This window comes from Thamnophis sirtalis, unplaced genomic scaffold (assembly GCF_051295495.1).
Source record: "Thamnophis sirtalis isolate CommonGarterSnake01/CBP01778 unplaced genomic scaffold, rThaSir2_p1.2 scaffold_10, whole genome shotgun sequence".
In the NCBI taxonomy this organism is placed as follows: domain Eukaryota; kingdom Metazoa; phylum Chordata; class Lepidosauria; order Squamata; family Natricidae; genus Thamnophis; species Thamnophis sirtalis.
This window is the reverse complement of record NW_028261390.1, coordinates 7,746,587-7,772,052: the sequence shown is the minus strand read 5'-3', so window position 1 is coordinate 7,772,052 and position 25,466 is coordinate 7,746,587. Positions and strand designations below refer to the sequence as shown.

The 25,466-nt window shown below is 44.4% G+C and overlaps 1 protein-coding gene across 1 annotated transcript in view; it reads right to left on the bottom strand.

Moving 5' to 3' along the window:
- Nucleotides 1-3,565: 3,565 nt before the first annotated feature.
- Nucleotides 3,566-25,466, bottom strand: part of ANXA3 (annexin A3) — a 36,367-nt gene continuing 14,466 nt past the window's right edge. The window contains exons 4-13 of the mRNA XM_087724000.1: nucleotides 24,820-24,914; nucleotides 22,821-22,934; nucleotides 20,266-20,356; nucleotides 15,236-15,315; nucleotides 13,879-13,935; nucleotides 12,301-12,394; nucleotides 10,995-11,090; nucleotides 8,990-9,048; nucleotides 8,113-8,235; nucleotides 3,566-5,686 (exon numbers count right to left, since the gene is read on the bottom strand). Of these exons, the coding sequence (XP_087580126.1) occupies nucleotides 5,627-5,686; nucleotides 8,113-8,235; nucleotides 8,990-9,048; nucleotides 10,995-11,090; nucleotides 12,301-12,394; nucleotides 13,879-13,935; nucleotides 15,236-15,315; nucleotides 20,266-20,356; nucleotides 22,821-22,934; nucleotides 24,820-24,914 (869 nt within the window). The 3' untranslated portion in view covers nucleotides 3,566-5,626. The remainder of the gene's footprint in view (nucleotides 5,687-8,112; nucleotides 8,236-8,989; nucleotides 9,049-10,994; nucleotides 11,091-12,300; nucleotides 12,395-13,878; nucleotides 13,936-15,235; nucleotides 15,316-20,265; nucleotides 20,357-22,820; nucleotides 22,935-24,819; nucleotides 24,915-25,466) is intronic.

Below are 25,466 nucleotides of genomic sequence, written 5' to 3'. Positions count from 1 at the left end.
GATGGCAGTCCAGTCTCTTCTTGAAAGCTTCCAGTGATGAAGCTCCCACAACTTCCGAAGGCAACTTCTGTTCCATGGGTTGATTGTTCTCACTGTCAGGAAATTCCTCCTTTTTTCCAGGTTGAATCTCTCCTTGTTGCAGCTGGAAGCAGGAAGAAACCGTGGAATTTCTGGCTGAGGGAGTCGGTGTCTGGAAGAGTTGGGCAAACTCAGTAGCTAGAGGGAAAGTGTTGGAAAGAATAGGGCAGCATTTCTCAACCTTAGCCACTTGAAGATGCGTGGACGTCAACTCCCAGAATTCCCCCAGCCAGCATTGTTCGCAGAAACTTTACACAAATACCCCAGGCCATCACTACACTGTATGTATTTTATCCTCATAGGTGTTCCAAGGGGACCATTGAACATTCGATCTGATGTACATCCTGTGTAGAAGATCATATCAGATTAGACACCTTAACAGAGTTGGAAGGGACCCTTGTAGGTCATCTAGTCCAACCCCCTGCCGAAGCAGACCCCACACCATTTTTGACAGATGACAGTCCAGTCTCTCCTTGAAAGCTTCCAGTGATGAAGTTCCCACAACTTCCCAAGGCAACTTCTGTTCCATGGGTTGATTGTTCTCATGGCCAGAAAATTTCTCCTTATTTCCAGGTTGAATCTCTCCTTGTTCACTTTCCATCCATTATTCCTTTCCTGGCCTTCGGGTGCTTTGGAAAATAGATTGACCCCCTCCTCTCTAGCAACCTCTCCAATACTGGAACATTGCTATCATGTCTCCCCTGGTCCTTCTCTTCCCTAGACTAGCCATGCCAGGTTCCTGCAACCATTCTTCGTATGTTTTAATCTCCAGTCCCCTCATCATCCCAGTTGCTCTTCTCTGCACTCTTTCTAGAGTCTCAACATCTTTTTAATAGTGTTGTGATCAAAACTGGATGCAGTACCTAGATTTTAAAGTAACATGATTGCACTTGTATACTGTTGCTTTTTTAATTCTAGTGTAAAAATAGGAAGCTGAATATATTGACAGATAGTAGAAATACACCGAAGGGAGGAGCAGAGGGAAAGAAGAAAGAGGGGTAGAGAGGGTGGGAGAGAGGATCGGAGGGAGGGTGAGATGGAAGGGAGGATGTGTATTGGGAGAGAGGAGTGATAGAGGGGGAGGGGAAGTAGGGTAGAGGGGAATGTTGGAGGGGGGAAAGGAAAGTCGGAGGGGGGTGAAAGAAAGGGTGTATGGAGGGTTGAAGTGGTATATTGGGTTTGTATTTTGGGGAGTATTGTTGACAAGGATGGCTGTGTTTATTGCTCAATGTTATATGGCCCCGGTTATGCACAGTATATATGTGACTGTATGAAATGAAAATGAAAATGAAAATAAAACATATTTACAGAAAAAAAGAAAACACTGAATGCAGTACATAAGCTGGTAGCATTTTTTAAAAACACATTTGATTAAAAAAAAACGAATCCCCAGACCAGATTTCCTTCTGGTTTTTGGCTATTAACACAGCTACCCTCTCAAACCAGAAATAACACAAACAAATTTGGTGCTCTGCTTTATGTATGCAGGCTGCCACCTTCTGGTATTATACAGAAGAAGAAGAAATGACCTCCCAGATAAATTGATTTTATATATTAGCAGCAAGTGTGTTGGGGGGAATCCCTCTGCTGCAGAAATGATTCCTTTCGGGGAAGTCGGAAAGCAAGGAAAAAACCAACCAACAACTGTATATTTAGAAAGGTAAAACCGGATTTTGCGAAATTGTAAGAAAATAACTTCTGTGCTTAGCATTCACAATTCTAAATCCAGCTGCTGCAACTACAGGAAGCAGAAAAGGTGTTTTTTTTTAACCTGGGGAGGTTTTTTTTTTAACCTGGGGAGGAAAAAAGTTTAGCGGAACCAGCTGCAACCTCTTCTCTTTTCGCGTTTCCAGGAGAGGATGAAGAAGGGGAATTTAATGGTGGGGCTTTCCAGAAGGAAGTGGAGAGACACGAATTGACTAGTCTAGTGAAGAGAAGGATCAGGGGAGACAGGATAGCAGTCTTCCGATATTTGAGGGGCTGCCACAGAGAGGAAGGGGGTCAAGCTATTTTCCAAGGCACCTGAACGCCAGACAAGGAATAATGGATGGAAACTGACCAAGGAGAGATTCAAGCTGGAAATAAGGAGGAATTTTCTGACAGTGAGAACAACCAACCAATGGAACAGAAGTTGCCTTCGGAAATTATGGGAGCTTCATCACTGGAGACTTTCAAGAAGAGACTGGACTGCCGTTTGTCAGAAATGGTGTAGGCTCTCCTGCTTGAGAGGGGGGGGCTGGACTAGATGACCTACAAGGTCCCTTCTGACTCTGCTAGTCTGTTAAATCTGAATTACCATAAACGTTTCCAGATAGCCCTCGGCTTAGGAACACAATCGCGCCCCCAAATTATCTATGGCTAAACCAAAGCAGTCGTAAAGTCTACTTTACGACTTTGGGTTGCCACGGTTGTTAAATGAATGAGGAGGTCGTTAAGCGAATCTGGCTTCCCTCCATTGTCTTTGCTTTTCAGAAGCTCCCTAGGGAAGTTTGCAAATTCACAATTCCAGGACCTCAGGATGTTGCAACCATTAGAAATGCCTGCCGGTTGCCAAGCCCCTCAATTTTGATCATGTGACTCTGGGGGATGCTGCCATAGTCATAAGTATGAGAACTGGTCATAAGTCACTTTTTTTTCACTGCCGTTGTAACTTTGAACGGTCATGAAACGAATGGCTGTAATTCAAGGACTGACTGCATAAGATTTGTGTAATGAGCAGACTGGTTGCCCCGAATTCTTCAAAATGAGTGGGTGTAAGTCAGTGGTCGGCAACCTTAAACACTCAAAGAGCCACAAAGGTCCTAACCAGAAGTCCCCCATTCAATTCTGGAGCTGACTGGAAGTCCAGTTCCCCTCACCAAAGAGTTTCCTCCTAATGTGGCATCCTTTTTCCTCTGCCAACCGGAAGTCTGGTTCCCCCACCATAGAGTCTCCTCCTAATGTGGCATCTTTTTTCCTCTGCCAACAGGGAGTCCAGTTCCCCCCACCATAGAGTCTCCTCCTAATGTGGCATCCTTTTTCCTCTGCCAACAGGAAGTCCGGTTCCCCCCACCATAGAGTCTCCTCCTAATGTGGCATCTTTTTTCCTCTGCCAACCAGAAGTCTGGTTCCCCCACCATAGAGTCTCCTCCTATAATGTGGCATCCTTTTTCCTCTGCCAACCAGAAGTACGGTTCCCCCCACCATAGAGTCTCCTCCTAATGTGGCATCCTTTTTACTCTGCCAACCAGAAGTCCGGTTCCCCCACCATAGAGTTTCCTCCTAGCGTAGACTCCTTTTTCCTGTACTTGCCCTAACTGAAAATCCTATCAATTGTGGAGCCGATTGGTGACAGGGAGCCGTAGCAGGTGAATGAAAGAACCATATGCAGCTCCAGAGCCACGGGTTGCTGACCCTTGTCTCGCTTTAGCAACATAAATTTGGGGTTTCAACTGTGGCCGTAAGACGAGGACTACCCGCATGGCACCAAAAAATATGTTCTCCTGCATTTGCTTCTACTAGTGTTTATTCCATTCCAGGCCACAAAATTTGCTTTCACATTTTATTTCAAAGAAGAATAGAAGAGGCCTTTCCCGCGGCCAGCAGATTGCGCTCGTTTTGATGATCAAAGGAAGGCGTGGAACGTCTTCATCGCAGCCTTATCTTCCCTGCAGTCTGCAGCCAGGCTGACTCCTCACTCTCTTGTTCAATCCCCAGGAAAGGATGTCATGAGAAAAACCCCACCGGTGGGCCTGTCCCAGTAGGAAGGGCATCCTGCCAAGGGAGGTGTCAGAGTGATGGGAAGATGAGTCAGTGAAAGCAGACACATCCTCCGCGGCCCATCCTTTGCCGCTTCCCACGACGGAGTCAGTTCAAAGCAACAGAGAGAAATCCTCAAATATTCTGGGAATAAGACACCAATTTACAGACACCTCTTTCTAAAAGGGAAGAAAACCTCAACCCCAGCAACTTTCAACACCGCGTTAATTTAACCCAGAGATCCCATAGATCAGGGGTGTCAAACTCAAGGCCCGGGGGCCGGATATGGCCCGCGGGATGCTTAGATCTGGCCCGCGGGGCCGCCCTGGAAAACTGGAAGGACTGACCCGCAGTGCCTCTGCCAGAGAAAACGGAGCTCAGGACGGCTTCATACATCCCTCCTGAGCTCCGTTTTCACTAGCTGAGGTATTGCCGGAGGCCGTCACACCTGCAAATGGAGTTCACAAGCGCCGCGGGCGGCACTCCCGAGCTCCGTTTTTGCTAAAGGTTGCAAGGCGTCGTCACAGCTGAAAGCAGAGCTCGGGAGCCTGTTTTCACTGGCGCAATGCTCAGGCTACCACAGCCGCCCCCGACACAAATGGCGTTGAGCTGGCCACGCCCACCTTGGTCCTCCACGGTCAAACATAATCCTGATTCGGCCCTCAAGGAAATCGAGTTTGACATCCCTGCCGTAAACCAAAACTAGGAGCTCCTCCATAGAGCCAAAATGAGGGTATCAATGGCTTATCTTCACCACGAACGTGTGCTTTGTGTTCATATCAGGTGTATGATGGGTTAGTGTCTTTTCCAAGTGTTGGCTATCATCACAACTTCTTATGTTGCGGTTTCAATAAAACAACATGGCAAAAATGGCAGAAAGTTTGGCAATATTAGTACTTATATCATGCCTATTCTAACCTCTTTGGAAAGGTTTTGGCCCTTCTTATTATTTGTTTTAAAAGGCAATTTTTTTTAATAGTTTAAGTTTGAGTCCTCTAAGGCTGGGGACTCCAACTGTAGCAACTTTTAAGACTTGTGGACTTCAACTCCCAGAATTCCTCAGTCAGACATGCTGGCTGAGGAATTTTGGGAGTTGAAGTCCATATGGTTAGAAACCCCTGCTCTAAATAAAGATAAGAGGAATGGGCCACTGATGCTATTCTAGCCAGTCCCTTTTGAGATTTGATTCCAGAAAAAAGTGTTTCCAGAGATTGCAAGAAGACAAACCTAGAACCTGACGGCAACTTTAAAGCAGCTGCATCAATGCAGCTGCTTCAAAGAGTTGTGGGCAGGTTCTAGATTCATGTTCCCCTGTGGTCCATAGCACTTTTCCAAATTATTTCTTAAACAACCGTTTAAGGCACTTCAGGTCTGGAATACAAATAAATCCTTTGAGGTAGCTGTGCGTTGCATGCAAAATACAGGAAACCCCTTTGTAAAGCTAAAACAACACAACAGCAATTCAAGAATAGCTCAGTTCAAGACACAGCAGTTCCTAGACAGTCGCTGGACTTGCACAAGACACTGTTGTATCTTAACTGCATCCAGATCCCAAATTTCCAGGGTTGGTTAATTTCTGGCAGATTATTGGCCCGTGAGTGCAGATTTCATCCCAAATCCACGGTGTGTGATGAAATCAGTGTCATCCAGGGGCTTAAGATAGTGTCTGTAGTAAAACATCTGTCTGTTATGATACCTAATTAAAAAATAATTGAAAGGAGGACTGGAAACTTGCTTAAATATATCTAAGAAGCTCTATGAACTGGTGAAAGCAGCGGGAAACAAGTGCTGTCAGCCAGAGTCGGCCTCATCAGTCGTCCCCACCAATAATCTTGAGCAAGGTGCGCCGATAATCCCCGGAACTATCCGACTGTAATAATAAAAAAAAAGAGGAAGAGTAACATTATTTTCAAGTTGCTTACGGCCCTTCCACAATTACACAGGAAAATGTCGTTTTCCTTGCCTCGGAGATGGGAGATTTATTGCAGGCGTCTAAAAGCACTCCGGTTTTTATTTTAGTAGTTTCAGATTGCTTGTTTCCCCACCACCGCTCGGGTAATTTAAAATTTGATTTCCCGTTTGGAACAAGCGCGGATTCATAGAGCGCCTTGTCCAATTACAATGATATTTCCAAACCTACCGAGGGTTGAACCTGTTTCATAAGAATAGCAGTCAACGGGGGTGAAAACAGAAGCTGTCTGAAATTACCCTGTTTCCCCCCCAAATAAGACCTCCCTGGATAATAAGCCCAATCGGAAGTCCAGTCCGAGCCGAGGTGACGCAGTGGTTAAATGCAGCACTGCAGGCCACTTCAGCTGACTGTTATCTGCAGTTCAGCGGTTCAAATCTCACCGGCTCAAAGTTGACTCGGCCTTCCATCCTTCCGAGGTGGGTGAAATGAGGACCCAGACTGTGGGGGCGATATGCTGACTCTGTAAACCGCTTAGAGAGGGCTGAAAGCCCTAGGAAGCGGTATATAAGTCTAACTGCTATTGCTATTGCTATTTTGAGCGCATCCACTAAAATAAGCCCTCCCTGAAAATATTGGGACACATCAGCAGCCACGAGGTGACCACGCTCGCCGCCTCCTTCACCTCAAAAGTAATAAGACCTCCCCAAAAATAAGGCCAAGCACTTATTTCGGGGGTCAAAAGAAAATAAGACCCTGTCCTATTTTCGGGGAAACACGGTATATCGGTGGCTAGCCCAAGTCAATATTTTAGAAATGCTCCCAAATGTTTGTGTGCTTTCTCTATCTCTACCGATGCCAACTTTGCAGTTGTCGGCCTTACGCAACTCCGTAGTTCACAGCGTTGCGGAAACGCCATCACAAAATCCTTCTGTGTAACAGGAATTCTGAAATCTGTAGCAGTTTGTTTTATCATTCTCAGAACATTCACTCGTGCAGTGAAGGGAGAAAGAGAGAGACGGAGAGAGAATTTATCATTTGTCGACCGATTATCACAAAATCTCTCCGGGCAGAACTCAGAAAATCCTTTGTCATTTAGAGAGGCCTCACAATGATTGGTTCCAACTAGGCCCGCTAAACACATTTGCAGCCCCCTCGGCTCCTATCATATTAAGTCCTAATGCGGTTTGATTGGTCGCAGCTTTGTTTGCTGCACGAGATTTGTAGACACAGGAGCAAACCAGAGCTTAGCAAAATCAACATCCTTTCAGTGTGTGAACGAGCTTCGAAGGGCGCCAATACACAAAGCTAGTCGCCCTGGCAACATTCATTAACAAGCCAGGGGTGCAGGCCGTGTTGGGGAAGCAGAAGGAAGCAGTTTGCCCCTGCGCTACAGGGAAGCAGCCATCATTTTGGTGCGACTGCAATGAATTGTGGGTGTGCTGAAAATGGTGGCCGCTTCCGGGAGGCAAACACCGATTAGGCTGAAGCCTGCATGGACCTTGTGGGACAGGATGGGGCAGGGATGAAATGCTACTTGTTTGAACCAGTGTGCCCGAACCAGTAGTAAAAGTGCTAACGGTTTGCCTGATCGGTAGAAAAAAAGCTACCGGTTCAGGTGAATCGGTAGTTCCGATGATCAGCTGTGCAACAATCAGCTGTGCTGTGCAATTTATCTTTGCGAGAGGGATGAAAGCCCTATGAAGCGGTATATAAGTCTAACTGCTATTGCTATTGCTATTGCTATATTCAAAGCGAACCTATAGCGAACCGAACCGGTAGCAGGTTTCAGAGCATTTCACCACTGGGATGGGGGTGGTATGTAGAAAAACAGTACTGCAGCACCTCTGTGGTCAGTCATAAGGGTGAATGCCAGTGGGCGCGTTTCACCAGTTGTAAATTCAAAATGGGGTCATAATTGTCTTGGGGAGGGGGTCAGTTGTAACTTTGAACAGCCATTAAGCAAACAGTCCCGATAAAGGATAATATTTGTAGTTTAGGATTGAAATGAGGGGTCCTTGGTGCTCTCTGAGCTTAGTTTTTGCCTTGCAGACATTTCATTACCAAACTAGGTAACATCATCAGTGCACTAATGTTGTTGCCTAGTTTAGGTAATGAAACATCTGCAAGAAAAAGTAACAGGCTCACAACCCACTCCCACCCACCCCTAGACACACCTCAAGTACTCAAAATACACAAGGATCTCGATTTGTTGCATCTAAACAAGCTGAATTAGTCAGCCACGAATGCACCATGCTTAAAATTTTCACAATAAGCCAGCATACTCCAGCATCCTGCCTTGCAGTTAGCTGTTTCTGCCTACAATCGGATCACCCATGCTTAGAAAGTTGGAGAGACCCTGAAACTTTGAACAAGGAGATACTCACACTAATAGCAGAATGCAGAGATTCTCCAAAGAGCTTCTTGTATTCGTGTCGAATATCCAGAAGATCGATTTCTGACCTGGATACTAGAATTCTGGTCACTGTGATTTCATCAGTTCCAGGTCCCTGCCAACAAATGAGAAAAAAAATATCCCTCAATTTACGAAGGTTTTTTAAACTCTGCTTCCAAAAACACAGAACACGCATATTTTTACACCAGAGACCCAAACAGCTTTAAATATTCAAAACAGAACACAACAGAATAGAATAGAAAGGAAGAGAATAGCATAGAATAGAATATAGAAAAAAGAAAATAGAAAAGAATAGAAAATGGAATAGAATAGAAAAAAGAATAGAATAGAATATAGAATATAGAAAAAAGAAAATAGAAAAGAATAGAAAATAGAAAATAGAATAGAATTCTGCCCAGTTTGGTGAACTGGTTAATGCCATCACTGGCTGGCCCTGCCCCCACCCATTTTTGGGCAGTTTTTTTTTTTTTTTTTTTTTTTGCTGTTTTGGGGCAGTTTTCAGCCCTTTTCTGGGCTCTTTTTCGGGCCATTTTCCACGCTGTTTTCCAGCCCCAAAACACGGGCCAAAAACATGGCCTGAAAAAGAGCGAAAAACACGGGCAGGGGCAGGGCCAGCCAGTGATGGGATTATTCCAAACCAGTCAGAATTGCTGAATCCCACCTCTGCCTTTGAGCCAAGAGGCCGGAAGGCAGGGCTGGGTATGATGTGACGTTTACTTGGCTGCACCCACCCACCCAGTCACGTGACCACCCAGCTACACCTACCCAGCCAGAGAACCAGTTGTTAAATTATTTAAATCCCGCCACAGGGTGGGTGGGTGGGCAAAACAATCTCATATCAGTCTTACCCTTATGGCTTTGTTCAGTTTTTCAGCAAAGAAGGCAGGGGCGTTATTTGCACACTTCACTACAAAAAGAGAGGAAAAACAGAATTGAACATAAGCCCTTTACACTATCTGGCTATATTTTTGCACAGGATTGAATATCCGGTTAAATTATTTAAGCATTTGCAAAATCATCCCACAGATTAAATGCCTGAACAAGAAGTGGGAAGTACATCTAACAATTAAATCTGTAGCTAAATGAAATATTAACCCGAGGGCTCGTACTTGATTACAATCATTTACACGGTTTCCTTATTACAATCCTCTTGTGCATCATTTTTATATTTACATTTGCAGAGTGGTTTGAGCAAATAAAGTACCCCTCCCTTGATTTTATGTAAGCCGCCCTGAGTCCCCTCAGGGAAAAGGGCGGCCTATAAATGTTAATAAATAAATAAATAAATAAATAAATAAATAAATAAATAAATAAAGAGCAAAAGCATCTATCAAAATGTAATTGGCCACCTCCTTTTTGGAAATTACATTTTGGAGAGAGGTGAGTGCAAAAATGTATCCTCCTCTTTCGCTGCTGTACGTGGTTCAAGATTAAATCTGCAGTTTGCTTTTCCTCCCCAAAACGCTCAAAATAAGAGCTGGTAAGGACAAAAAGATTTCTAAACAGACCTTGGTGGTAGGGTTAGAAATCTATTTTGCGTTACGAAGTTCCCAATTTTGGGCGGAATCCAAGGCTTTGGCGGAAATAGGGAAAGTGGCATTCACTTCTTCTTCCACTGTATTTATATACAGCAGTGACGGCATTTTTGTCAGGTGCCAAAAACGTGAGCGCATGTGTGAGATAGCGCCCCCCACATGCGCATATGAACACAACCCTCACATGCTCCTCCCCCTCACATGTGCCGCACTTCCTGTGCACTGCTTGCCACCAAGCTGAGCTTAGTATTTCCTCCAGGGGGCAGGGAGGCTGTTTTCGCCCTCCTCAGGCTCCAAGAAAGCCTCCGGAGACTAGGGAGGGTGAAAAACAGGCCTACCAGAAGTTCAGAAACAGATCGTTTCCAGCTTACGGAGGGCCTCCGGTGGGGATCCGTTTTCCCCCTTCCCAGGCTCCAAGAAAGCCTCCGGAGCCTGGGGAGGGTGAAAACAGCCTCCCCTGCCCTCCGGAGAGGCCAAAAATTAGCTGGCAGCGCACGCATGCGCCTTGGAGCTGACATCGGGCAACGGCTTCCGTGCCTACAAAGATGGCTCCACGTGCCACCGTGTGTGTCTGTGTGTCTGTGTGTCTGTGTGTCTGTGTGTCTGTGTGTCTGTGTGTCTGTGTGTGTGTAAATGGCTGGATGATAGATGCAAAATTACAGTATAAGAACTAAGTCTTATCTACAATAAATAGGATAACACTGTAAATATCTGCAAATATTATTACATTCTATAGAGCTTATGTAAATATGAATTATATAAATGATACCGATACGGTAACGCTGTAACATATAACACACATATGCAATACACCAGTGGTGGGTTCCGGATCCCGTTGCAACCGGTACGGTGCAACGGAGCACGGCGACTATCACATGAATGCACGGAGCACGCGCATGCATCCTTACCTCCTGCGACGCTCCGCGACGCCTCTGCAATGCTCCAGCTGCTCAGCGGAGCATCACGCAGGCGACGTACGCTCCATGCGTGGAAGCGCCTAAGAGCTCAAATACAGGTAAGGATGGCAGGCGGGCGGGTGGGCCCTCCGAAGCACTGTATCTGAATGGCACCTGGTGCTCCCGGTGGGCACTGGTATGCCCATACCGGGGTGTACCGCCTGCAACCCACCACTGCGATACACATATAACATACAGACACACACACAGACATATGGTATCTATATGTATATCTAAAAATCTATATCTATTATATGCATTGTATATATGGAAAGAGATCAACCCTCCATGAGATTTAGAAAATTCAAAGAATAGTGCATAAATATGGACACACTCGCAAGATCATCGCACGCTTCCCTTACCTACGGCCAGAAGCAGTTGGGCAAAGTCGCCCGATGTTTCGTTAAGCACGGTATCCTCCATCCGGTGTCCACTAAGTTTCTGGTACTCCTGAAATGCTTTAAGAAAGGACAAAAGGAGAACAATGTCAGAGGCGTAAGCTGCACGTACTTTAAGATGCGTGAACAAAAATCTGAGGCATTTTTACTTCTCCGTCTACAAACCATTGCTCCTTTACAATATATAATTTGTCACAGCCTGAAACTCTATTTTCCATGCTATTTTTTGGAAAGTTTGTTAAAATATTCATGACTGGGAGAGACATGGGAACAAGGTCAACCAATGAATAGGCGTAGCAACTAAGTCAGTCAATGGGAGCTTAAACAGATCTGAGTCTGTGCAGAGAATTGAAACAGAAACTTAAGCAATCTGCTGCTCTGAGAAGTAAACTAGCAGTCGGTCTCAACTTGTCTGCTGAAATGAAACTAACTACTTGTGTTTGCCTGTAACTCTCCTGCCTTGTGTTCACTTGGAAGAACCACCTGTTGGTATTGTACATTTATTCATCTATTCTTCTGTACAGTATGTAAAGAAGTTAGTGAATCCAGCTGAATCCGTTATCTGTGCATGCTTTCTGGATTTGATTTTTCTGCAACAAACTCTGATAAAGTTTCTAGTCTGTCTTAGGATTTTAAAGTCTCACTGACTCAAGGTTGACTCAGCCTTCCATCCTTCTGAGGTCGGTAAAATGAGGACCCAGATTGTTGGGGTCAAAAAGCTGACTCTGTAAACCACTTCGAGAGGGTTGCAAAGCATTGTGAAGCAGTATATAAGTCTAACTGCTATTGCTAAGTGCTATTCCAGCCTTCCTGGACTGAGCTTCCTAACCCATGATCCTCAGCCAATATGATACATCTGAAGAACATTGGACAAGGGAAATTTAATAATATATATGGCCTAAATACCTAGCTTGATTAATTTGGGCAAACCTAGCCATATATCCAAACTGCAAATGTTTCTTTTCCCCCTGGCAAAACGAATGAGCAAATAGCAATAGCAATTAGACTTATGTACCGCTTCACAATGCTTTACAGCCCTCTCTAGGCAATTTACAGTATAAGCACATTGACCCCAACAACCTGGATCTTCATTTTACCATCCTCGGAAAGTTGGAAGGCTGAGTCAACCTTGAGCCAGTCAGGATCAAACCGTTGACAGTTGGCAGAGTCCGCCTGCAATATTGCATTCTAACCACTGTGCCACCCTGGCTAATTACGCAAGAACTAGCTAATCAGTTTTATTTTACTGTGGAAGAAATCTGTTTCTTACTGAGCTTGAGCTGAGCAAAGCTGCTGGTGCTTAGAATCTCGATGAATTTGGTCTCATCCGTTCCCCACCTCTTCTCACCAGCACTGTACAGGAGCTAGAAAAAAGGAATTGAAGGAGCATAAAATGGCTATTCCCTTGTAATATTTCAAATAAGATACTCTGGGCAATTACTTTGCCAATTCAGGGGTGAAATTCTGCAGGTTCTGATGAACCGGTAGCGGAAATTTTGAGTAGTTTGGAGAACCGGCAAATACCACCTCTGGCTGGCCCCAGGAGTGGGGCGGGAATGGAGATTTTACAGAATCCTTCCCCTGGAGTGGGGAGGGAATGGGGATTTTGCAGTGTCCTTCCCCTGGAGTGTGGTGGGAATGGGGATTTTGCAGTATCCTTCCCCTGGAGTGTGGTGGGAATGGGGATTTTACAGTATCCTTCCCCTGGAGTGTGGTGGGAATGGGGATTTTACAGTATCCTTCCCCTGGAGTGTGGTGGCAATGGAGATTTTGCAGTATCCTTCCCCTGGAGTGTGGTGGAAATGGGGATTTTGCAGTATCTTTCTTGCTGTTATAATGCTGTTACAATGTAATAAGGGTTAACCAGAGAGGCAGTTTCTGTAAGCAGGGCAATAAAGATTAGGCTAGAAACAACATCAGAATGCTTCCTTCCTGCCTTCCTTACAGGATTAGCCGTGTAAAGTGGAAAAAAACAAAATAAGATTTCTTCCAACAACCGGTTCTCTGAACTGCTTAGAAAGTTGACAACCGGTTCTCCCGAATAGGTGCGAACCAGCTGACTCCCACCACTGGATAAGAGTTTCTTTAGCTCAGCATACTGGCTGGGGAATCCCACGAGTTGAAGGCCACACATTTTAAAGTTGTCCAGGTTGAGAAAAACCAGCCTAGATCTTTTACTACAAATAAATCAGAGGTGGGTTCTGACCAGTTCACACCTATTCGGTAGAACCGATTCGTCAAATCTACCGAACCGATTAGAAGAGGTTCCACCAGTGGACCCGGAAAGCAGGCCACACCTACAGAAGAGGTCCCAAATTTTTTTGAAACCCACCACTGGTCCTTGGATATGATTATTCTACACTATCATGCTCCTATTTATAAAACTCAGTGCCTCTGTGAAAGGTAAGGATGACTACTGCGTTTGTGGTGCAATCAGAACATTGCGTGTGTTGAAGTTGTTTTAACGCAAACCAAAGATGCCTTTTAAAAAACAAGTTGACATCCTATTCTTATGCGTGCCAGTGCTGTGTGTGAGGTAATTTAAGGTGGTTCTGACAAGTGTCGTCGGCATCTTCATATCCGTTCACCTGGGCGCAAGCCACTCCCATCCGGTCACATGGGCGGCAAGCCACTCCCACAAAGGAGGCCACACCCACAGAGTAGCTTCGAACAATTTCTGAAACCCACCACTGACATAAATACAGCATTTTCATGTCTGGATATCTGCCTCCGCATTTGAGTTTTTAAAAAAGCAGAAAAGGCCTTTTAACAATTTGGAGATTTTTTTTTTAAAAAAAAATAAACATTATGGGACCCTGTAGCTGGCTTTTTTCCAAACGGTGATTACCTGTGCATCCCTCTTTGCTACCTCTTCATGGGCCTGTGGATTTTCATCTCTCTTGGCCTGGGACATTATTGAAAAGAAGAAGAAAAACAACAGAAGGTTAAAATGCATGATTCCTTCCCAAAGCAACTCTTGTTCCATTTCTATTGCAATTCAGTTACTTATAGAACTGCCAACCAAACAGGAATAACAGAAATATACCGTATATATTAACCTAAACATGTGTATTCATAGTAGAATTATATGGATTGAAGAACCTGGAAAGAACATGAATAGAAATACTTTCAATGTATAAATGATTGTGATCGATACTAAAACTGTACAAGGAGATATTGAACAATGGAAGAATGAAGGATGGAACGTTGATTTAATTATGGAAATATAAACAACAAAAGAGATAAAAGACACATCTTTGACTATTATAGCAATATGAAAAGGGAGGAAAAGTTAAAATAGGGATAGAAAATAGTGGGGAAAATAATAATTAATAGCAGTTAGCAATAGCAGTTAGACTTATATACCGCTTCATAGGGCTTTCAGCCCTCTCTAAGCGGTTTACAGAGTCAGCATATTGCCCCACACAGTCTGGGTCCTCATTTTACCCACCTCAGAAGGATGGAAGGCTGAGTCAACCCTGAGCCGGTGAGATTTGAACAGCCAAACTGCAGAACTGCAGTCAGCTGAAGTAGCCTGCAGTGCTGCATTTAACCACTGCGCCACCTCGGCTCTTAAAAGATGTGGGGACTCTAGAAAGAGTGCAGAGAAGAGCAACAAAGAGGATTAGGGGACTGGAGACTAAAACATATGAAGAACGGTTGCAGGAACTGGGTATGTCTAGTTTAATGAAAAGACAGACTAGGGGAGACATGATAGCAGTCTTCCAATATCTCAGGGGTTGCCACAAAGAAGCGGGAGTCAAACTATTCTCCAAGGCACCTGAGGGTAGAACAAGAAGCAATGGGCGGAAACTAATCAAGGAGAGAAGCAACTTAGAACTGGGGAAAAATTTCCTGACAGTGAGAACAATTAATCAGTGGAACAACTTGCCTCCAGAAGTTGTAAATGCTCCAACACTGTTTTTAAAAAGATGTTGGATAACCATTTGCCTGAAACGGTATAGGTTTTCCTGCTTAAGCAGGGTGTTGGACTAGAAGACCTCCAAGATCCCTTCTATTCTACTCTAATAAAAAACGTCCAAGGATTGTTGTTTTTTTGCTGCGCGTGCCAATAAGACAGTTAACAATGGATCCGATTCATTCTATTGTGAATAGCTGCACCACACACGAGGGCCTTCCAATAAATTGTGTTACACAAGGCAACCGTGGGGTCGTTTAAACAAATCTGTTAAAAGCTTCCTTACATCCAGCAAGGCCAGGAAGGTTCTTTTGGTGTCTCCGGATGTGTCCCAACCGACATCCTCACTCAAGATTTTCCTATAAACTGGAAACAAAATGAAGAGAGTTAGTGACACTCGCTCAGATGAGAAAAAGATAAGGAACACTCTGCCTCAATGCCTTAAGCACATTATATGCTGTCAATATAGATCAGTGATAGCGAACTATTTTGACACCGAGTGCTCAAACCAGACAATGTTTTTTTTTTACCGGTTTTACTACTGGTTCGCTCGTGCGCACACGCTCTCTCTCTCTCTTGCGTGCGACGTGTATGCGCAGAAGTGTCCGGGCAGGTGGGCGGAGCGGTTCCACCACAAATGCGCGAACGACAAAAGCGCGCCTGACTAAACCGCGGTGACAAAACTGCGCCGACAAAACCGCGCTGACGAATGAGCGCTGAAGCGCGCCAACAACAGCGCGCCGACAGAAGTGGGCTGTAACCCTAACCCTAAACCAAACCCTAAACCTAACCCTAACCGTAACCCTAACCCTAAACCTAACCCTAACCCTAAACCTAACCCTAACCCTAACCCTAAACCTAACCCTAACCCTAAACCTTACCTTAACTTAAATCACGCTTCTGTCGGCGTGCTGTTGTCGGCGCGCTTTTGACATCGCGGTTTTAGCGCCACGGTTTTGTCGCCACGCTTTTGACTTTCGCACATTTGTTGGGTCACGGGGCGGAGCCTCCCGCCGCCACCACTACTGGTTCAGCCAAACTGGGCCGAACCGGGAACAACCCACCTCTTGTGCCAAAGTGCTGGAAGCCCGAAGTCCAGCTGGCCCGCAGGCAGTAATCTGAGATCTTTTGGAAACCTGCCACAAACGTTATCCCACTTTTATCTTAATCACACCAAAGAAACCCAGCTTCCCAATTTCGGAGGCAGCCCTCTTAGGATGGAAGTTATACATCCCTTATACTGGAGGAGCTGACGCTTATCTGCAAAGCTCATAAGCACAGATTGCATGAAATAATCCTGCCGGTTATCTTGTTCCCGTTGCTAAAGAGCCGATAGCAGGTTTATCTGTGGTTTATTTTGCATAGCCTCTACAGGGCAGCTTTTTTTAAAAAGAAAAATTAAAACATGCTAACTCTTTAAGCCGGAGGAGGGCCTGATAAACTATATAAATAAAGGTTGATTCAGCGATAAGCTAGATAAATAAAGGTTGACTCAGCCTTCCATCCTTCCGAGGTAGGTAAAATGAGGACCCAGATTGTTGAGGGAGTAATAGGCTGACTCTGTAAAACCGCTTAGAGAGGGTTGTAAAAGACTGGGAAGCTGTATATAAGTTTAAGTCCTATTGCTATTATTTGGGAGAAGGGTGTGAAAACATTATTGTCATTTTAAGATGGTCGTAAAATGAATCTGGCGTCCCCATTGACTTCACTTGTCAGAAGATCGCCAAAAGACTCCAGTACACCGAAACCGTCATAAAGATGAAGCAGTTGCCAAGCGGTTGAATTTTGATCATGTGACCCTGGAGATGCTGCAAAGGTCATAAGGTGCTTCGTAAGAATAGTTTGACCCCCCCTCTCTAAGATCCCCCTTGCAGTTACTGCCAATGAGCCAAATTTCACCTAATTTGTCCCCTGTTGCACATTTGGTTTTTCATAAGCCTTTCCTTATGTGGTGACTTCTAAACAGGTTTAGAACTATGAGTCAGCAGTGTGCGGCAGCTGCCAAAGAAGCCAACACAATCTTAAGCTGCATTAACAGAGGGATACAATCAAGATCAAGGGAGGTACTGACACCACTCTATAAAGCCTTAGTAAGACCACACCTAGAATACTGCATCCAGTTTTGGTCACCACACTATAAAAAAGATGTTGAGACTCTAGAAAAAGTGCAGAGAAGAGCAAGCAGGGTGATTAGGAGACTGGAGGCTAAAACATGAACAGTTGCAGGAACTGGGCATGGCTAGTCTAGTGAGGAGAAGGACCAGGGGAGACAGGACAGCAGTCTTCCAATATTTGAGGGGCTGCCATAGAGAGGAGGGGGTCAAGCTATTTTCCAAAGCACCCGAAGGCCAGACAAGGAATAACGGATGGAAACTGAACAAGGAGAGATTCAACCTGGAAATAAGGAGAAATTTCATGACAGTGAGAACCATCAACCCACGGAACAGAAGCTGCCTTCATAAGTTGTGGGAGGTTCATCACTGGAAGCTTTCAAGAAGAGATTGGACTGCCATCTGTCAGAAATGGTGCTTGGGCGAGGGGGTGGGGGTTAGACTAGATGACATACAAGGTCCCTTCCAACTCTCTTAATCTAACTACAATTTTCAGAACTATCAGGCTGCCCTTGATCATGGAATCCATCCATCCATCCATTTTCGGTAGCCAACCATCTCAATCAACAACTATGGGGAGTTTGCAGTTCCAAAATTCTAGAATTCTGGGAACTGATGCCTCAAGATCAGAGGTGGGTTCCTACCAGTTCGCACCTATTCGGTAGAACCGGTTCGTCAAATCTACCGAACCGGTTAGAAGAGGTTCCACCAGTGGACCCGGAAAGCAGGCCACACCTACAGAAGAGGTCCCAAATTTTTTTGAAACCCACCACTGGTCCTTGGATATGATTATTCTGCACTATCATGCTCCTATTTATAAAACTCAGTGCCTCTGTGAAAGGGAAGGATGACTACTGCGTTTGTGGTGCAATCAGAACATTGCGTGTGTTGAAGTTGTTTTAACGCAAACCAAAGAAGCCTTTTAAAAAACAAGTTTACATCATATTCTTATGCATGCCAGTGCTGTGTGTGAGGTAATTTAAGGGGGTTCTGACAAGTGTCGTCGGCATCTTCATATCCGGTCACATGGGTGGCAAGCCACTCCCATCCAGTCACATGGGCGGCAAGCCACTCCCACAAAGGAGGCCACACCCACAGAGTAAGTTCAAACAATTTTTGAAACCCAGTGTTGCTCAAGATCCCCCTCAAGAGCACTCAAGCAGCCAATCGCTGGGACCTCACCAAACGGTGAACCGGTCTTCCTTCACTCGCAGTGTCAGCAAGTTTACTGATCGCTCCATTGCGACTCAATCAATTTGTCTTCTGGTCCAGGTTTATTTGCTTGGCTCAGCTTAGACTACAGTGCAACGAAGCAGGGGCGTCCGATTCTATTCCCACCAGTGGGCTTCCTACACCCTCGGCAAGAGAAGAGCCATCCATCTTCCAGCTATTAATCAATGCCAGGGCTCTGAAAAAAACAAGCTATAGGCTTCGCTGGGCTGGCTGCATTCAATTTCCAATCCATCTTGGTCAGCCTCTCCGCGAGTTCGGCAATTCATCAAGCCGCCGGTTCTGTGGCTAGTGCCACTTATCAAACTAAACGCTAGAGGGGACACGGGCCATGATCTGGCTAATGCAAACTCAATAGGGTCTGACTTAATGATGGGGAGCCCCTCCAATCGGTGTGGACTTCTGCGCAAAACCTTTTGAGACCAGCCACAGACGTGGTACGCCAAGATAGGATTACATGAGAAAGAAAACCCGAAGAATAAATATTCTGATGGTTATATAATCAACACTATGATGGAAGATAGTATACGTTGTAATAATGATTGATATTGTTGCTTATTTGTTTATATATTATCTATTTATCTATTTATCTAATTTTTATATTTATCTATCTATCTCTATCTATCTCTCTATCTCTCTCTCTATCTATCTATCTATCTATCATCTATCTATCATCTCTCTTTCTCATCTATCTATCTCTATCTTTCTTTCTTCTTTTTAGTTCTCTTTTCTTTCCTTCCTTCCTTCCTTCCTTCCTTTGTTTCTCTCTCTTTCAATTCTCCTCTTCTCTCTTTATATTTGTGTTGCATTTTTGCTGATAAATAAATGAAGGGGGACTAGTATAGATCTTATTTCAAGTTATTTAACTCTCATCAGCTAGCCATACCCTTGCTCGGATTCGAACTTGGGCTGTTTTTACATATTAGGCAGTTGTATTAACCTCTAAGCCACAAGTTCTCCTCCCTTATCAGCTGAGCCAGAGGAATGATTAAGTATTTTTCCTTTTGTCAAAGCACCTGATGTAGCCAAATATACTCCAAATATGCAGTATGCTCCCTCCCATATTTGGGCACACCAGGTGCTTTGACAAAAGAAAACACACACAAACACAATTACATTGACTATGATGATGTTTGTATGTTAATACCCCAGACACCTAGAGAACACACTGTTCAACACAGAAATGGAATGTACAATAGAAAGCAATAAAAAACATTTAATTAAAAAAAAGAAGTTGTAGGTGCCCCATCATTGGAAGGTTTTAAGAAGAGATTGGACATCTGAAATGGTATAGGGTCTTTTGCCCGAGCAGGGGGTTGGACTAGAAGACCTTCAAGGCCGCTTCTAGCTCTATTTTAATTGGAAAATTGCCCCATTGACTTTGCTTGTCAGAAGCCGCCTGGGAAGGTCCAAAATGATGGATGACATGACCAGTGGTGAAATTCAAATTATTTTACTACCGGTTCTGTGGGCGTGGCTTGGTGGGCATGGCAGGGGAAGGATACTGCAAAATCCCCATTCCCTCCCAAACAGCTGGGACTCGGGAGGCAGAGAATAGATGGGGGCATGGCCAGCCAGAGTTGGTATTTGCCGGTTCTCCGAACCACTCAAAATTTCCGCTACCGGTTCTCCAGAACCTGTCAGAACCTGCTGGATTTCACCCCTGGACATGACCTTGGGACAGTGCAACTGTCATACATACATGCCAGTTGCCAAGCGGCTTACATGTTGATCATGTGACCCTAAGGATGCTGTTACTGTCATAAGTGTGAACACTGGTCATAAGTCACTTTTTCCAGCGCCGTTGTAAATTTGGACGGAAACTAAACAAAGAGTTGCTAATAGAGGACTATCTGTAATACAGGATACCACCCTGAACCATTTTCCCATTCCAGACAGGTGGGCTATCGCTGCCTACAGAGAAACGATGAGGCAAATACCTGGCTGGTACCTATTCAGCCACAGCAGTTCTTACTTGTGTAATACACCTGAGCTGTCTCTCTGATTTGCTTGCTGGTTCGGGAAGCCGCAATCTCAATCAACGTCATCTCATTCGTTCCAATGCCCTGGCAAGGATCACAATGAAAAGATGCTCGATTATCCGTTTTAAGATTGATCTAGATCTAATTGCGTCCAAAGGGACGCGGTGGCTCAGTGGCTAAGACACTGAGCTTGTTGATCAGAAAAGTTGGCAGTTCGGCAGTTCAAATCCCTAGCGCCGCATAACAGAGGGAGCTCCCGTTACTTATCCCAGTTTCTGCCAACCTAGCAGTTCAAAAGCACGTAAAAATGCAAGTAGAAAGACAGGAACCACCTATGGTGGGAAGGTAACAGCGTTCCGTGCGCCTTTGGCATTTAGTCATGACGGCCACATGACCACGGAGACGTCTTCGGACAGCGCTGGCTCTGTGGCTTTGAAATGGAGATGAGCACTGCCCCCTAGAGTCGGGAATGACTAGCACATATGTGCGAAGGGAACCTTTACCTAATTGCATCTGGCTATCGCAGAAGCTGCCACCAGTTGGTCAGAAATCTCCGGACGAGATAAATGACCCCAAAGAGTTCCTTTCAACATTAAAACATTTCTGCTAGCAGAAGAAAAACCAGCTGACATCATCTCAAGGCCAGTGTTTTGTAAACAGACTTGGCAGATGGCTCTCTGTGAGCGAACATTTCATTTGAAATCGCTGAAAGTCAAGTGTGCCTGGGCGATGGATGTCAGCCCCCGACAAATTGTTGGTTAATGGTGTGAACTAACAAGAGTTGGGGTAGATGAAAGAGCATCGATCAATTCATTCTTCAATGTGTTACTGCTGGCTAAAAGTAAGGATTTTAAAATGGAGAATAGAATAGAAATAGAATAGAATAGACTGGAATAGAAATAGACTAGACTAGAAATAGAAATAGACTAGAATAGAATAGAAATAGAATAGAAATAGAAATAGAAATAGAAATAGAAATAGAAATAGAAATAGAATAGAAAGAATAGAATAAGATAGAAATAGAATAGGATAGGATAGGATACAATAGAGTAGAAATAGAAATAGAATAGAATAGAATAGAAAAGAAAAAGAATAGGATAGAAATAGGATAGGATAGGATAGGATAGAATAGAAATAGAATAGGATAGAATAGAATAGAATAGAAATAGAAATAGAAATAGAATAGAATAGAAATAGAATAGAATAGAATAGAAATAGAATAGGATAGGATAGAAATAGAATAGGATAGGATAGAATAGAATAGAAATAGAATAGAAATAGAATAGGATAGGATAGGATAGAATAGAAATAGAATAGAATAGGATAGAATAGAATAGAAATAGAATAGAATAGAATAGAAATAGAAATAGAAATAGAATAGAATAGAATAGGATAGGATAGGATAGAAATAGAATAGAAATAGAATAAAATAATAGAATAGAATAGAAATAGAATAGGATAGAAATAGAATAGAATAGGATAGGATAGGATAGGATAGGATAGAAATAGAATAGAATTAGAATAGAAATAGAATAGAAAAGAAATAGAATAGGATAGAAATAGAAATAGAATAAAATAGGATAAGATAGAAATAGAATAAAATAGGATAAGATAGAAATAGAATAAAATAGAATAGGATAGAAATAGAATAGGATAGGATAGAAACAGAAAGAAATAGAATAAAAGAATATAGAATAGAATAGAATAGAAATAGAATAGGATAGAAATAGAATAGAACAGGATAGGATAGAAATAGAATAGAATTAGAATAGAAATAGAATAGAATAGAAATAGAATAGGATAGAAATAGAATAGAATAGGAATAGAGAGTAGAATAGAATAGAATAGAATAGAATAGAATAGATTAGAATAGATTAGAATAGAATAGAATAGAATAGAATAGAATAGAATAGAATAGAATAGAATAGAATAGAATAGAATAGAATAGAATAGAAATGATGGCCCTGCAGGGGAACAGCTACATTAACAAAAACACGGGCTGTGTGTATGTGTATATTAGGACTGAACCACTCTATCAAGCCTTGGTAAGGCCACACTTAGCATCCAGTTTTGGTTGCCACGATGTAAAAAGAATATGGAGACTCTAGAAAGAGTGCAGAGAAGAGCAAGCAAGAGGATTAGGGGACTGGAGACTAAAACATACGAAGAACAGTTGCAGGAACTGGGCGTGTCTAGTCTGATGAAAAGACAGACTAGGGGAGACATGTCTATGGATATTCTCGGACATCCAGGTCCTGGTTGTCCCAAAGATGCTTTTTTTTATTTTTTAAAGGCAACTGGACTTTTTGGTTTTTCTTTGAAGATGTTTTGCTTTTCACCCAAGATGTTTCTTAAGCTCTGAAGAAGCTTCATCCAAGAATGGCATAAAATGTGAAGGATGTTAAAGTGCAATTATATTAAGGTGTGTTCTCAGAAAAGGAGAGAGAGCAACAGGAAAATCTTATTTCCCCAAAGCAGAATCAAATAAAACGTGTGTGAGGAGCTTTAGGGGTTAACCTGAAAAGGAAGGCCACCCGTTTCGACTTACTCTGACGGCACGGTTAACTTCTTCAGCGTCAAATTCTGCCGGGGGAGTGACCAGAGCACACAGGACATGCCCAAAATCACCTGAGGTTTCTTCCTTCAAAGCATCTTTCAGCTCCTTTAAAAAGAAAAGAAACCAGAATCAATCTCATTGTCAAGAATCCTGGACAGCTTCAGCAAAAGTGTCTAGTCCATCATCCTCCAGCGAATCACAACTGCAGGGAGGGAGGGGGTCATAAATATCTTAGCCCACCATCAGGGATGAAATTCAGCAGGTTCTGACCGGTTCTGGAAAACCGGTAGCGGAAATTTTCAGTACTTCAGAGAATAGGTAAATATCATCTGGCTCTGCCCTCATCTATTCTCTGCCTCCCGAGTCCCAGCTGATTGAGAAGAAATGGAGATTTTGCGGTATCCTTCCCCTGGAGTGGGGAGGGAATGGAGATTTTGCAGTATCCTTTCCCTGGAGTGGGGAGGGAATGGAGATTTTGCAGTATCCTTCCTCTGGAGTGGGGAGGGAATGGAGATTTTGCAGTATCCTTCCTCTGGAGTGCGGAGGGAATGGAGATTTTGCAGTATCCTTCCTCTGGAGTGGGGAGGGAATGGAGATTTTGCAGTATCCTTCCTCTGGAGTGGGGAGGGAATGGAGATTTTGCAGTATCCTTTCCCTGGAGTGGGGAGGGAATGGAGATTTTACAGTATCCTTTCCCTGGAGTGGGGAGGGAATGGAGATTTTGCAGTATCCTTTCCCTGGAGTCGGGAGGGAATGGAGATTTTGCAGTATCCTTTCCCTGGAGTGGGGAGGGAATGGAGATTTTACAGTATCTCACCCTTGGAGTAGGGAGGGAATGGAGATTTTACAGTATCTCACCGTTGGAGTGGGGAGGGAATGGAGATTTTACAGTATCTCACCCCTGGAGTAGGGAGGGAATGGAGATTTTGCAGTATCCTTTCCCTGGAGTAGGGAGGGAATGGAGATTTTACAGTATCCTTTCCCTGGAGTGGGGAGGGAATGGAGATTTTGCAGTATCCTTTCCCTGGAGTGGGGAGGGAATGGGGATTTTGCAGTATCCTTTCCCTGGAGTGGGGAGGGAATGGGGATTTTGCAGTATCCTTTCCCTGGAGTAGGGAGGGAATGGAGATTTTACAGTATCCTTTCCCTGGAGTGGGGAGGGAATGGAGATTTTGCAGTATCCTTTCCCTGGAGTGGGGAGGGAATGGAGATTTTGCAGTACCCTTTCCCTGGAGTGGGGAGGGAATGGAGATTTTGCAGTATCCTTTCCCTGGAGTGGGGAGGGAATGGAGATTTTGCAGTATCCTTTCCCTGGAGTGGGGAGGGAATGGAGATTTTGCAATATCCTTTCCCTGGAGTTGGGAGGGAATGGAGATTTTGCAGTATCCTTTCCCTGGAGTGGGGAGGGAATGGAGATTTTGCAGTATCCTTTCCTGGAGTGGGGAGGGAATGGAGATTTTGCAGTATCCTTTCCCTGGAGTGGGGAGGGAATGGAGATTTGCAGTATCCTTTCCCTGGAGTTGGGAGGGAATGGAGATTTTGCAGTATCCTTTCCCTGGAGTGGGGAGGGAATGGAGATTTTGCAGTATCCTTCCCCTGGAGTGGGGAGGGAATGGAGATTTTACAACTTTAATGCCCAAGGGGGACTAGAATCCACCATTACCTGGTGATTGGCCCAAAGTCACCCAGCTAGATGTCATGCCAAAGGCGGGACTAGAATTCATCATCACTTGGTGATTGGCCCAGAGACACCCAGCGAGCTTTCATGCCTAAGGAGGGACTAGAATTCACCATCATTGATGAGCCACCTAGCCATTTTTCATGCCTAAGACAGTACTACAACTCTCAGTGCCTGGTTACCAGGCCAGCATCTCAACCAGACTGGCTCTTCCACACTATTGACCACAAAGAATCGGCAGCCGGAGATAAAACGGAGTTCCTCGCCCTATTAACGTGCCCCCCCTTCGCAATATTTCCCAAGGATGCAGACCTTCCCAGTGTAAGATTTGTACTCTGCCGCTATCAGCTGCCGTTGAGCATTGGATCTCCCTGTCAGGATCTCAATCACTGTTGTTTCATCCGTGCCTAAAAAGCAAAATTAAGAAGGGAGTCAGCTCAGAAACAGAAAGGATCTTTGACGCTTGGAGGCAAACATATTAAAACTTTAGCGATGGGCAACCTCTATCCCAGCGATGGCCCAGTAGTGCGGCACCCATAATGCAATGCACGCCCTCCCCCCCGTGCGCATGCATGCACTACAGGCGCGACCCCACATCTTTTGCATCCTTTTTTCATCCTCCCCAGGCTCCAGAGGCTTTATAGGAGCCTGGGGAGGGCGAAAAAAGCCTTCCCCCTGCCCTGAGGCCCTCCGGAGGCTTTAGGGACCTTCAGGAGGCTTCCCTGAAGCCTCCGGAGGGCAGAAAAACACCCTATGAGCAAACCAGAAGTGACTTCCGGTTTGCTTGGAGGGTCGTTTTGAGCACGCCGGAGGCTTCAGGGACCTTCAGGAGGCCCTATGGGCAAACCAGAAGTTCGGGAATGGACTTCTGGTTTGTTCGCAGGGTCGTTTTAAGTGCTCTGGAGGCTTCAGGACCTTCAGGAGGCTTCCCTGAAGCCTCCAGAGCACTTAAAACGACC